At 38.2% G+C, this 14,542-nt stretch overlaps 1 protein-coding gene across 2 annotated transcripts in view; it reads right to left on the reverse strand.

Annotated features, from left to right (window-relative positions):
* The window catches only part of CDKL5 (cyclin dependent kinase like 5), a 157,428-nt gene that overhangs the window by 60,106 nt on the left and 82,780 nt on the right, over positions 1-14,542 (reverse strand). For both annotated transcript variants that reach the window (XM_033119851.1, XM_033119841.1), the window contains exon 4: positions 693-738. In XM_033119851.1, the coding sequence (XP_032975742.1) occupies positions 693-738 (46 nt within the window). The remainder of the gene's footprint in view (positions 1-692; positions 739-14,542) is intronic.

Raw genomic sequence — 14,542 nt, forward strand, 5'->3', positions numbered from 1 at the left:
CTTCAGACGGCCGATAATCCAGATTTAAAACCTTATGAACTACAGAAAGGCTTTATTTTGGGGGGGTACATTAACCTTGTTTTGTATAGTACTTTAAAAAAAATGCTTTATTTTAAACTTTCTTGTCCAGCATAGGGTAATTTTCATACTCCATTTGAAATGGTCTGGACATGTGACCAAGGCCCCCAAGTACAGTATTTCTCCTTGAAAAGCTTTTATCCCCTCAAAGACTTATTCTAAATATAAAATCACTCGCAGGATATGGTCTGCATACCACTTATCCCTGTATTTCTAACTGACCAGGAACCAGAGATCACAGTACTCAATAGCGAAGCCTTTCACACAGCCCTCGCTACTTGTGTGAACCCACACAAGTACTTCAAATTAGTTTTCTCGTTTTAATAATATTTAGAAACAGTATAAATAGCAAGCCTTCTATTCAGCATATGAAGCAAGATTTCCAATGCTGACTGTACCTTAAAATACAAGATGAATTTTCTAATGAGATTTTAAACGATTCACAAAGGAACTAATAGCTTCAAAACAAAGCATGATAATAAATAAGCTATATTCACCTTCTGAAATTGAGACTTTATAATTTCAGGAATAGTCTAATCAGCTAGATACTATCTCTTCCACATTCTATTCACAAAAACTACATATATGTATATACAGAAAAAATATACATATACCTTCACTGTCCTTGAATTTCTTGATTGCCACAATTTCATGTGTTTCCTGCAAAGGAAAAAAGGCAGAGGGAAAGTCATTCTCCCATGTTTTTCAAACTGGGAATCTCAATTGTTTGGGGGTATATTCTGGGACAGAATAGCAAGAACCCAAAGAGTAAAAAACAGATCCACCTCCTCCCCAGTCCCTCATTTCTTGGTTCCAAAATTCTCTTTCTTACCACCCTGAGACACTGTCAGGGAAGGAAAAGGAGAAGGGAGAGCAGGTGAAGGGCAAAGAGCAGAGATGGTGATAGAACTCAGATGAACCAAAACATTGTCAACGGCTTGAGGCTACACAAAAGCACAAGGATGAATGACAACAGAGCATCAATGTAACACAATGCCTCTTCCAAGACTTCTCCTTGCACTTACCTTTTCCTAACAAACATATCTAGTTGTTCACCAGCTCTTCCCCACGGATAGTCACTTCAAACCCAGAGCAGGATAAACATTTGCCACCAAATACCCATCCCCACCGCCTCCCGCTCTTATTTAGCTCTCCTGGACTAGTTTGTGAGCAGAACCCTACTTTAAACTGAAATACCGCAGATTTTTTTTTGGTTGGAAGAGAAGAAAATAAAGGCTGGAAAGGAAATGGAAATGCTAAGAACTAAGCACCACTAGGCGAAATAACTCATGTCTAATTCGGGTCTATAAAAGGAATAAAAAAGCTTTGGGTAATATATTCTTCAAAGCCAAAATGTCATATAGAAAGGTCTTCTGAATGACTCAGGCCTGCTCTGTTTTACTCTGAGTACACTTTCAAATCTGTAGGATCAAGTCTTTTAATAAAACATTGTCCCTGAATCAAAACAGACTTTAAAAATGGACACAACACCAGGCAATAACCAACAGGGTACAAATCATTAACATTAAAAATACGTGCTTTCCTCCCAAGTTCCTTACAAAAGCAAGGGGAATCATGAAAGTAGGGGAAAAAAGAAGAAAAAAGGGACCATTTTAATCATTATGCTGAATGATAAATCCTGAGTCATAATGATGTCTGTAAATCAAACCCTTTCTGTTTCTCATTTGCCCGTTGAAAAAAGAAAATATTACACCGTCTTTCACATTTGTGTTATAGGGGGAAAATGATCTGAAAGTGCTACAGGCTACTGAGGAGATTCTTAAGGGTATATTACATTTTTTAATTTTTAATGGAGGAACAGAATTGTAGAGTACAGACAGCTTTTGGGATACAACGTATTTGTATATTAAGGGACCTTCTGACTTAAAGAAACTCAGCCTTCCAGGTTCTTTCTGATATTTTAACTGTTTCATTATTGAGAAGGAATAACTGCAAAGTCACAGTGATGCGGGGGATGATCAGCTAGGATATTAGTACACATACCGTGTTTCCCCAAAAATAAGACCTCGCCAATCAGCTCTACTGCATCTTTTGGAGCAAAAATTAATGCATCTTTTGGTTATACTACATTATTATATTACATTACATTACATTATATTACATTTAAGATCCGGTCTTATTTTACTATAAGACTGGATCTTACATTAATTTTTGCTCCAAAAGATGCATTAGAGCTGATTGTCCAGCTAGGTCTTATTTTCAGAGAAACACGGTAGTACCAGGTAACTCTTCTAGGCATGCTCCTCTCTCTCCATACACTGATACTGTTTTCTGACCCTGCTCCTTTTCAAATGGCTCTATCTAGCAACCTACCTATGGCATAAGGCAAACAAACCCTATCAGGAAACTCTGCTCACAGCACAAAGAAAGGGGCAGCATGATATGTTGAGAATACGACTGCTCACATCTCGGCTGAGAGTTGTTACAGGCAGTATTTCATTCTATATTGCACTCTAAACTCAGAGTCTCACATATATATTTTTAATTGCATCCTAAGTGTTAAAACTTTGTCTGATTTTATAAAAGGTCCTGCTTGGTTCAAAACTGTCCACTGATCCGACTACAAATTTTAATTTACTAATTAGTACATTTACAGCATCTTGAAGAAAGAAATTCATTAGTTTATTTTCCCTCCTGGCATCTCATAAACAGAAGTTACTGTATAAAACAGTTGCCTAAAAGGGGGTGAAATAAAATGAAATGTTTATTATTTTATTTATCCTTTCACCAATACCATGGAAATCCTTTCTCCTCCAAACACACACGCATGCACACATACTCACTCACTCAGTATGGTTTACATATTTACCTAAAAACTGAAGCTAAATAGATGGAAGTTTTCTACATAAAATCAATTCCATGTTTGGTGGAAAACACATGTAATTAAGGGCAGAAGATACTGGAAAGAATTTAACATTTCACTTTTATTCAAACTGCTTATGAAAATACTCAGACTCTTCATAGAGAATAAAATATAAAAGGTATAAAAAGAATATGAGTATAAAAGGAATAGAAAGAAGAAATAAAAAACTATTTATATAACCCTTGTTAACATTTTGGTATATTTTCTTCCAGGAAATTGTTTTCAAATTGGAATTGTAATATGATATACTGAGCTGCACATTGCTTTTATTTCACTTGATATTGTGTAAGGAACATTTTGACCTGTTACTAAATAATTTTTAAAACCACCATTTATAATGGATGGTTATTTAACCAGTCTATCAATGAACGTAATTCAATATCTGCATCTTTATTTCTGTAAAGTAAATTCTGTAAGTGATATAACTGGTCAAAGGGTATAAAGGCTCCTAATACTATCAAACCGATATCCCAAAATACATTATTTCACAGTTCCCTTCAGCAGTATATGAGAACCCACTCTACAAGTATAGTCAACAGTAAATACAATTATTTAAAAAAACACCTTTAGATGTCAATGAGATCAGAAGTTTTCTATCAATTGGTAAGTGAAATAAGCTCTACTAAGGTTAATAAGTTTCTTACTGATTCATAAATGTGAACTTGTTGCCAAATTTTGTTATAATTATTTTCCCCAGATTGTTGTGGTCATTCAATTATTTAGGGTGGCTTTGTTACTATTGTTGTCGAATATGACTTATAATTATGTAGTCAAATTTATTGATGCATGCCTTTGTTATCATGTCCACTACTTTTGTGCTCAAAGTCTTTACTTAGCCACCTTGATATTTTAATGATTTAACTTTTTTTTACTGGAGAATATTGGAGAACGGTGTGTTTTTCCAGGACCCATCAGCTCCAAGTCAAGTCAATGTCCTTCAATCTAGTTGTGGAGGGCACAGCTCGGCTCCAAGTCTAGTCGCCGTTTTTCTATCTAGTTGCAGGGGACGCAGCCCACCATCCCATGCGGGAATTGAACCGGCAACCTTCTTGTTGAAAGCTCACACTCCAACCAACTGAGCCATTCGGCCACCCCTCCGGCAGCACAGCGGTGGCTCTTTGTCTTCAATCTAGTCATGGAGGGCGCAGCTCACCGGCCCACGTGGGAACCGAACTGGCAACCCTGTTGTTCAGAGCTCACGCTCTAATCAATTGAGCCATCCGGCCACCCCTGATTTAACTTAAGTCTTGATTCATTTTTAATTTTATCTGAATATGTGATAGGGCAAGGGAATTTCAATTTAAAATAGTTTCTAAATATTGAACCAATTTTCCCAATACCCTGTTTTTTAGTTCTTTACTGTATCTTAGCATCCTTACATATATACTCTAGATTTTCTTTCAGGTTTCTAGTCTAGTCTATATTATTGATTCTTATGCCAGAACCAGTTTAAATCATTGTGACCTTAAATTGTTTTAAATTAATCTGGGGTTATAGACCTTGATTCTTATTATACCATTTTGTTACATAAATTTATTATTGAGAATATGTTTTGGCTGTTATAATTAATTTGCAATTATATACTTATGAGCATATTTGGTCCATATTTCTTTACATATTTAATTGGCTTCACTATTTACCACCAGTCCTTTCCTACTGTGGTTTACACATATTTGAATTCTTGATTTGCGTTAAAGTTTTGCTCAGCTAGTGTGCATCTTTGAATGGCTTTCCGAGGAAGGACCCTATTTTCCAAAGTCCTCACACATGAATGGCAGCTTGGCAGGCACAGAATTCTCGGGAAGGCCACCTTACGTTCTCCACCATCTTCAGGGTTACTGTAAGGTTGAGTGCACTGGAAAGTGCCATTCCCATCATGACATTGCAGGTATGTTATGTTTAGTAAGCAACTTTCCAGCACACAAGAGTGTCTTGTTATATAACAAAATCCACATACTGGGATACTTTTTCAAGAAGAAAAGGAAGGAACTCCAAAGAAGGACTGCCATTTTCTAATCCACATAAGGCTCCAGATGGGCTAGCAAAGTTCTGATGGTCTTCTGAGATTTCATGCTGTAGAAAAGAAATCCGAGACCAATTCGGTTTTTATTCCAATGTAGATGACTTTTTTTTCCTGCCTAGACGATGTTAGGACTTTTCCTTTTCCTTGGAATAAAAATTTGTAATTATCAGAATATATCTAGAAGTGTGTGTGTGTGTGTGTTTTGAACTAGTATTAACTGGAAATCAATGAACTTAGGAAAGTTTTCTTCTAGAAACCTTTAATGTTTCTACAACTATTTTTCTAACATTTTCTACTAGAAACCTTATAACTTTTAGGTGATCTTTCATAACTGCTTTACATGTTTTGTTCACTACTGCATTGTGAATGCCTAGAAAAGCAGGCACATAGTAGGTGTTCAATCAATATTTAATGAATGAATATTTCATGAGTGAGTTCATCAAAGCTGCTGTATTAATTTCGTTCTTTTACTTCCGCCATTTTAGGTTTATCTTCTTTCCTTATCTTAGCAGACTTCTGCAATTTTTGCCTTGTTTCCGCTTGTTCTATCTATAGAGGTCGTATCCTCCTGGCTTTCTTTAATTTCATCTGTTACACAAAAATAATTTTTAAAGCTATGTGTTGCTTCTAAATCTTCACAGCAGTGTTTTCTTTATCTTCCCATGCTTTTTACATAAGGTTGTCCCTGCCCTGCCCCCATCCTTTTAACTCATCCTTACTAGCACAGGAAAAGATCCACCAGCCCTGGCGTCTGGCAGCAGAAAGGATGGTTGGGTTTTTCAGCCACCTGAATGTCAAAGGCAGATCGATGGCCCCGAGCCCCATTTCAAAACCTGGATTCCTAGTAAACGTTCTCCTCATTGGGTTGGCTGGTCTGAGGCTGGACGACCTTGGCAGGATTCTCTGAATAAGCCGTTTGCTGAGCCCAATCTTCTGGCGCACCCTGCTCCCACTACTCTACGCTCACCACACCTTGCCATGGCGGTCTGTGAGTCCTGGGATGCAGCATACCACTTTTCAATCCTTCTTTACTTCTTGCCATACTGTATTTGGGCATTTAGTCTCTGAAAAGATCTGGCAATACAGGTGCTGATGTGGGCCAGAGGGGGATCGAGAACTCCAGAGCCAGCAGGGTCCAGATGAGTTCCCAAAGGGAGGTACCTGCCTACTTCCAGCCCCTGTGGGCATGGGCCCAAGTCTTTTCCTACCTTTGGATACTTGGTCCTATGTTAGTTTAGAAAGTAGAACCACGAGCATGATGTTCAAGGCTGTATTTTTCAACCCATCTCTCCCTGGACTTTGCCAAAGATCTTGGATGATTAGTTTCTTAATTTACAGAACTTTTATAAGTTTTTGTTTTTAAATGATCTTCATGGGTATTTAATGGTGCGGTAGGAGGTGATACACCAAGTTTTATTACTTGTACTACCACTACCTTGAGATGCTACAAACAATATAGGCATAGAAAAAGAAGGAAAATATATGGAAAATAACTCTGAAGAACTGTTTTAAAATCAATTTATTTACAAAAGCATGCCATTGCCCCACAACATCTACAACAGAATGTCACCAGCTGTAGTTATCATGATAAGCTTAATTTGCTAGCAGTTTCAGTGTCTTATTTTGCTTAAACAATGAGCTAGTTAAAAGGTGACATTTTAAACAACAAGCTAAAGATGTGATAAAATATATAAGTAAACCATTAATGGTAATTCTATACCTCACCCTTAATTTTGCCTCACAATTGGAATTATACTACTTAGGAATGCAAAGAGAGCTTCCTGAATTGTACTGTGATCTCCATGAGTGAACAAACTATGTCAAAGCAGTTAGCATTTCTCAGAATACATTTCCCCAGCTGAAAAAAAATGAGAAAGAGAATAAATAATACATTTTATGAGTAGTAACAAACAGAACAATATCTGGAGGGCCTGTAATAGTTCTTCCAGCACTCTCAAGATCTCCACCCCAGGAAAATCATGCCTCAACCACTGAACAACCATACTGGACACAGAGACTTGTAACCAAAACTCACTCCTGCCACTGACTGTCGAAAGCTCCCGAGTCTTTGGTTTCTTCCCAGAATCAATAGTCCCTTCTTAAGATGTTGGCAAAGCAACTAGTTGGTATTAACAATAATAAAATTTACTAAGTTATTTTAAAATGCAGTTACATAACTTGATTTAATTATGCTCTGGAACATTGAATTCTCTAAACTGATCATACACTGTATAAGGAAGTAGCAGGAGTCACTGTTTCAAATGTTTTGCTCTGTAATTTTAAATATCCAACAGGCATTATAAAACAGAACAGAAAAAAGACAACTGTTGATTTTATTTCATTCTACTATTCATGGATTAAACCATTCCAAAGGTTATACTCTACAATTCATTCCCTAATTACTCTCTGAGGAGACCCTTCCTTGGGAGAAATTCTTTCTTTCTTCATCCAAACAGCAGGGAATACAACTTAACAACTACAGTATTTTAAAATATTTCAATCCACATTTTGTATGCAAATATCCCAAATGTCTCAGTGCTTTCACACAATGCCCACAATGTGCCCCAAAATCATACAGCTAAGAAGTTAAGTAATATGGCTATATATATGTAAGTTTTATTGTTGGAAAGGATGTATTCTGAAACACACCCCACTGGAGAAGCATCATTATTCTCTTTGTTTTTCTCAAAAGTACATGTTAGCACCAACAACAATTTTCAAATAGTTTTCTAATAATGTCTGTTATAATATTTATACACCCAAATGTATGTGCAAATATTTCAATATTTCCATCTATACCTTTATTCTGACTTTTTTCACAGAAACCTAGAATAACTTAGACAAATTATTTAAGTTGTTTTCACATAATGAGGAAAATTACAAGATGGGAGTAAATTCAAGCACAGGATACATTCCATGGCAGGTGGATACAATGGAGCTAATGTGTTTGCCATGTACCTGAGAAATACAAAATATTGTCCAGGATGTGCAATGATAAAAACTAGATTGTTTTCCAAGAAACCCCTTAGAGATCTTTACTTGACTTGCATTGTTTATCATTGTAAACTACCATAGTTTGCCAATACTAAAAGTTAGATTCACTATTAAATTTAAGTAGTTCAGACAAAATCAGGAAGGAAACCACCTCTGGCAAAGGAGAACATTTCAGTCAGTCAGCTAAAAACTGTGCACTGGGCCCCGCTTCGTGTGAGGTTTTATGAGACATCCTAGGTTTGCCATGAGAAAATGAAGTATCTCATGTACACAGATGCCTACACCTTGGTGTGTAATAATGCATGACAATAAGTTGAAATATATGACCAAAGTTAAAAAGCACAACAAATGTTATACGATACGCCACCGGAGTTCAAAACAGATTGATCATGTAAATATACAGGAAAAAAGGTACACCTTTTTCAGATTTAAGTTGACAATATGTTGGTTTATTTGCGTCTGCTCTCTTATTTTGAAATGTAAAAAATGTCATAAATATATCTACCTTCCTGTCATAAATATATCCCCATTCCTTCTCTCCCTAGAGGTAGCTTCTCTGAAGATGGTACGTACCATCCCCATGCACCTCTTTATTACTACAAATGACAACTCATAAGCAATTGTACTGCTGTACATTGAAAACAAAGCAGGACATTGTGTATCTGATATTAAACATAAATCTAGTTCAGTGGTACTCAGCTGGGGATCACTGTGCTCACCCATCCCCCCACCCCTGGGGACATCTGGCAATGTCTGCAGACACTTGCAGGTGTCGCATGGGGTGGTGTGGGGAGGGGAGGCTACTGGCATCCAGCGAGGAAAGGCCAGGGATACTGCTGAACATCCTACAGTGCACAGGACGGTCCCCGTGGCAAAGAATGACCCGGCCCCAAATGTCACAGTGCTGACGTTGAGAAACCTGGCTCTAGTTTATTCATTTTAACTGTTTTGTGGTATTCTACTGTAAACACTCTCCCCCTTGAAAGAGAGACTGACCACTTGTTGAGGTGATCAGGTAAAGTTTTTGAAAAGACTAATATATTGCGAAAAGAAATTTTAGTTGAAAATGACACGATTACAAGATTAATTCTTCAAAAATTATTAAAGCTATTAATCACAGCACTAAAATGTCTACACTCATCTCATTATCATAAAAACAATTACTTTTATAATAACTTTTGTTTAAAATATTATATAGTGAAATATATAGTGAAATATACCAAAAGATACATTAAAAACATATCACTTCTTTGTCAAAAAAAGTAAATCTGGCAAAAAATACTTTAGCAGAGTCAAACAGACTACACCAATAGCTGGCAAAACTGCTGCAAAGGTTCACATTATCAGGATATTGTCACAGGAAATATTGGTTTCGACTCTAAACTGTTGTTCATAATTTACATGCTAAGAGCACTTGAAGAAAACTGACATTTTAAAAAGCATTACAAGGAAAACTCATAATGAATTTACTTCATGCTCAGCCTCTAAAAAGAGGAAAGTCTTATGAAAATATTAATACATTATCAAGAACATGAGAGAGCATGAAGCCAAAAAGGGAAGACGTGGGAAGTGGGATCTTACAAAGACAGACTCATGTGTAAAACAACTGCCTCCAAGCAAAATCAGTAATAAAATTCCTCCGCAACAAACTCTATTTTCTCATTTATTTCCATTAGAGCATCAAATCCCTTCTATCCACTGCTCTGGGCTAAATCTGCCCACCAGAAATCTTTACTGAGATGTAAAATATTAGTGAAAGAGTATAAAATATTTAGATAGAATGCCTAACCATTGCCTCATCTTCCCCCTCTGAACCTGTCCCCATATCTCATGAACGTCTGCACCCCCAAGCCTAGCCAATCTATCACCAAGTGTTGTTGATTTTTGCCTCCTACATCATTTTCAAATTGGTCCACTGTTCTTTTCTACCCAAACACTGCCATCCCAGTTCAAGCCCCTGACCTTCTCACCTGGAGTACTGCTGCCTGACCTCCTAGCCCCTCTAATATGGCCACCACTCAGAAACCAGGTTGTTTGTTTGGAAAAAGAAATCAGATTTCACTGCCTCCCCTTTCCCTTAAAACTCTCCCCAAACTCCACTGCCCTGAAGAGTCCATCAAAGTCCCTTTACGTGTCCAGCAAGGACTGTCCAGGGACCACTGGGATGCTGTCCAGCGTCCACTCCCTGCGGCTCCCTTGCTTGCTGAGCCCCAGCCATCCTCACCATGACTTTTCCTGCCACACGGCCTGTTCTCTTTGCTCTTGAAAGCTTTGCCCTCCCTTGTCCCACTCAACCCTACATTACCCCCGAGGATTTGGCTCAATCTTAACTTCTCAGGGAGCCTTCCCATCGCCCCATAACTAGGTCTGAAGCCCCATAGGCTCTCTTAGCAAATACCTCTTCTTCATAGCTTTTACTAAAATGACACCTTCAACAACAACAAAAAGACAGCTTCACATATTTATATGCCCACTTGATAAAGGTCTGATTCTACCACTGGACTGCAAGCATGTAGGGAAGAAATAAATGTATGACTGGCCCAAAAGTTTGCTGAGAGAGAGGAAGATTACGGTACTGCACCACCAATTCAAAACACATTCTGCTGGCCCGGGGCATCCTTCTTTTTGGACATCATTTACTAATTCCATGACAGCCTAACAGAGAAACATGTTTTCCTATCAAGATTTTAAAGAGGAAAAAAGACACTCCTTGGTACACAAGGAATTAAAAACAAACAAACAAACACAGAAAACGAATATACACATTTAATTTTTTTAAGAACAGTGTATCACTAGGAAACACATTAAGATAGATATGTTTCCTCCTTTCTATAGACTAAAGTTTCAATAAATGAAGATAATGAAAGAAACATAAAATCCTTCAAAACTTCATCTAGTCCTCTCCAGAAGTCCTTTAGTAGTAGGCGGGAATTTGAATCAGCTTTGAAGTTCAGAAGGAATTCTTCTGTTTCGATTAGACACCTCTTTTGTTACTTGGCTCCTCTGGCTGGCCTACAACAAGGCATTCTCCTTCACCTTGACTGTTCTCCTTCACCGCCACCTCTATTCCATTCTATGACAAAACTAGTAAGATTTCCTCTAGCCTGGCAAAATGTAATATGAAAACAGAGATGTCACATAACTACTAATATCTAACATTTGTGCAGTGTGACATTCTCAGTGACGGAAATACTTACAGACCTGAAAACTGGCTAATACTTGATGCTTACTTACCGTGCTGCATAAGTGACACAGTCGCCAAATCCTGAGAGCAAACACGCTACAAACATGCAGTTATTTTGTATTAGCGGTGGCGCTTTGGGGAAATGAAGGAAAAGGGGTAAAGCCTGGGCTGATGTGGAACAGAAAGAAGGGAAGAGCCTCTGGAGGGGAGATGTGAGAACATGAGTTTGATGGGAAGACAAAATCAAAGGGAGACACCCTCTTGAAAACGTTGGCCACATTCTTAAGGAAGCCACTGGAATTCCCACAGACTTTACTTGAACTATTTTTATTTGAACATTAAGACTAAACTTATCCAGTAAGGTTGTGAGACATGGAGACAGCTGGATGGCTGACTTTGAGTGCCACAAATTTAAGAATAAAAAACATAAAAGTCGGGTGGCCAGGTAGCTCAGTTAGAGCGTGGTGCTAATGACACTAAGGTTGCCAGTTGGATCCCCACATGGGGCACGATGAGCTGCGCCCTCCTTAAAAAAACAAAAACAAAAACAAACCCCCCCAAAAAACAAAACAAACCCATAAAAGTCTAGGACCATTTAGTTGATAATGCAAACACACCCATACACCCAGAGGGCCTTTGTAAGTGCTTCTAATATGGCCCAGTATAACTGTTAGTGGATTGATAGCAACCTGAAGGGACACGGGCTGATAATGTCAAAGCATGTACCCATGAGGAACTGAAGAAACCAGTTCACACAGAACTGTACACTTAAAACGGTACATCTTATTGTATATAAGGCATATTCTCATATGTAAATTATACCTCAATAAAGACGATTTAAAAGACATCGTTTAAAAATAATTCACCTCATAGTTGCAGACTAATATAAGTGTACTACCCTATGTTAATATTATAGATTGGGTAATTAATAAAATGTTCAAAAAATGAAATGTAGTTATCAAGATGAAAAATGAGGCGTCCAAAGAACAATTTTCACTAACCCCTCTGGCAGAACAAATAGCAACTCTTTTCAACAGAGAGACAGGTGAACTTTCAGAAAGTATTTATAGATCATACAAAATTCAAGATACACTTGATTTTTACATAACCCACACTTTCAGACATTATACACAGACGCTGTCAAACCACCCAACTCAGACAGTGGTATGTCAGCAAACGAACAGTTATTTCAAAGAGTGCACGGTAATGATGCCTGCCAGAGAGCATTTCAGTTTAGTAATATTAACCATTATTTCTGTGCTGTAGTTATTGTGCAATTGTGTTATAACTTTATTCCATTTTGCCCTTATTTTATAACAATGAGTAGATAATGAGAAAATGAAAATTCCATTTCTAGTGATCAAGTAATTGAGGCAAAATAGCATTAATTAGGCACGCCAAATGCAGGCATCCACAACCTCAATCAAGCAATCACTGCACTTAAAATGTGTTCCATGTGAACAAAGAGAACAAAATGTAAATTTAAACAGTGGAAATATATCCTCAAAAACTAAATCTAAGATGTGTAAAGAAAATGTAGCTTTTAAATTTTCTATATCCGACTTAACCTTGCTTTTCAAACTCTGGGCTTGACTTTCACTTGCATTCTATGAGTAGCTCAGTCCTTTCTGGTTTATAGTCTCTTTCAGGTAAGTCTCAGTTTTTCCGCTCAGATTTTCTCCCTGCTTCTACCAAGATGGCAGGCGTGTGTGTGGGTGCGGGGCGGGGAGGTTTACTATAATATAACTTCACTGCAGTAAGGAAAGAGCTCTCAGACAGACACACACAGGCCCTTGTCTCTGGTCTCCAAGACAAGGGTCCTTATAGGCCTGGGCCCCGGACACGGGCGTGATGCTGCTGATGGATCCCATGGGGGCTGTGGACTCAGGTATGCAATCTTGGCTTAAAGCCCAGGGGTCTGGCCTGGTTGCTTGGGCCCTTCTCGGCTTTAATTGGAGCTGAAGACAAGACTCCGCAATCGCATGTACACCCACCACCTGGTCACGAACTCTAGTGTTAGTATCAGCCTGCCCCTCAACACAGCAGCCACCGACAGGTTCCGCAGGGTGCCTGGTAACTTTGGGATGCCTTAGAAGCCACTCAGAAGCTGAAGCAGGCTCAGGAATCTTCTTTCCCCCAACCACTCATGCCACGTTTTGCTCTGCTGTCACTGCTTCCATTGTAACGAAGCACCCTTGTAAGGCAGTTTCTTTCCTGAGTTCCAGAAGGGCAATGGGGCATAAGCTGCCTTTGCTTTTGGCTCTACCTCCCCCTACTCTTCCCCCAAACCCAGAACTTCAGTTCCCTGAGGAGGTGGAAGGGGTGAGGGAAGGGAGTGTTAAGACTTGGCCTGCCCTAACTCTTCTGCCCACATTCCTTTCATTTCTCCTTTAAGTCTCAAAGGAATTTCCCCTTCAAAGAGGAGAAATTCTTACCTGGAACCATGACAGAAGAAAAGGTCAAGTGAGAAAAACCAACTTACTGACCAAAGATGTATCACCAGGTATTCCAGAAATATTACCCCTATTAAATATATAGAGATTCAGGTGTAATGATAGAAGAACAAAGAAAGGTTTAAAATTAAAATGAACTGATGATCAACATAAAAATACATGGTCCAAAATGAAGACAAAAATCTACTGTTCTACTGAACTCGTGATAGAGAGGCAGCTTGCTACAGATCGCTTTATTAAGGGAAGGACTGACTGTGCCTAACTTTCTTGTGGCCAATTTCTCCAGTAAATTATGCAGATCTCGCCTCTCGAAGTCAGCATACTTCTGGTTTGCAGACATTGGTAGGTAAAGCGATGCACAAAGAGCTAACAAGAGCAGGCCTACTACGGTATAAGCAAGTTGCTCACTGCTTCTTGTGAGTCCTAACGAAAACCAGACGCATGAGTACTCATACATTCTGCTAAAATTAGAGACAATAAGCTAAAATGATTATACAATCACTGCTTAAGAATGTCTGATTCTATTTTGCTTGTATCCATCAATAAGCTGATGAATTATTCATGCGTTTATATAAAACATAAAATCTATAATTCTGGATTTTTGGCAAATACTTTGCCCTAATTTTATATTTTCCTACAAAATACAAAAATGAGAGCATGGAAATCTGGTAAAGAAAGCCAACACACCAAGGTTTAGTTTTTTTTCCCAATTCATGAGAAATATGCAAGGGTTTTAGTACAGAAACATTGGTAAGGAAACCCCAAAGTTCAAAAGCAACCGAAATCATGTTCTATATAATATCTTTAGGTTACTAAGGCATAAGGTCCTCAGTGCAGGATTACTACAATACTACCAAGATGTGAAAGACGGATAGGTCATAGCAAGAGAAACTTAGAAGCTCTCTATTCAAATAACCGAACTGAAT

The sequence above is a fragment of the Rhinolophus ferrumequinum genome, chromosome X (assembly GCF_004115265.2).
Source record: "Rhinolophus ferrumequinum isolate MPI-CBG mRhiFer1 chromosome X, mRhiFer1_v1.p, whole genome shotgun sequence".
NCBI lineage: Eukaryota > Metazoa > Chordata > Mammalia > Chiroptera > Rhinolophidae > Rhinolophus > Rhinolophus ferrumequinum.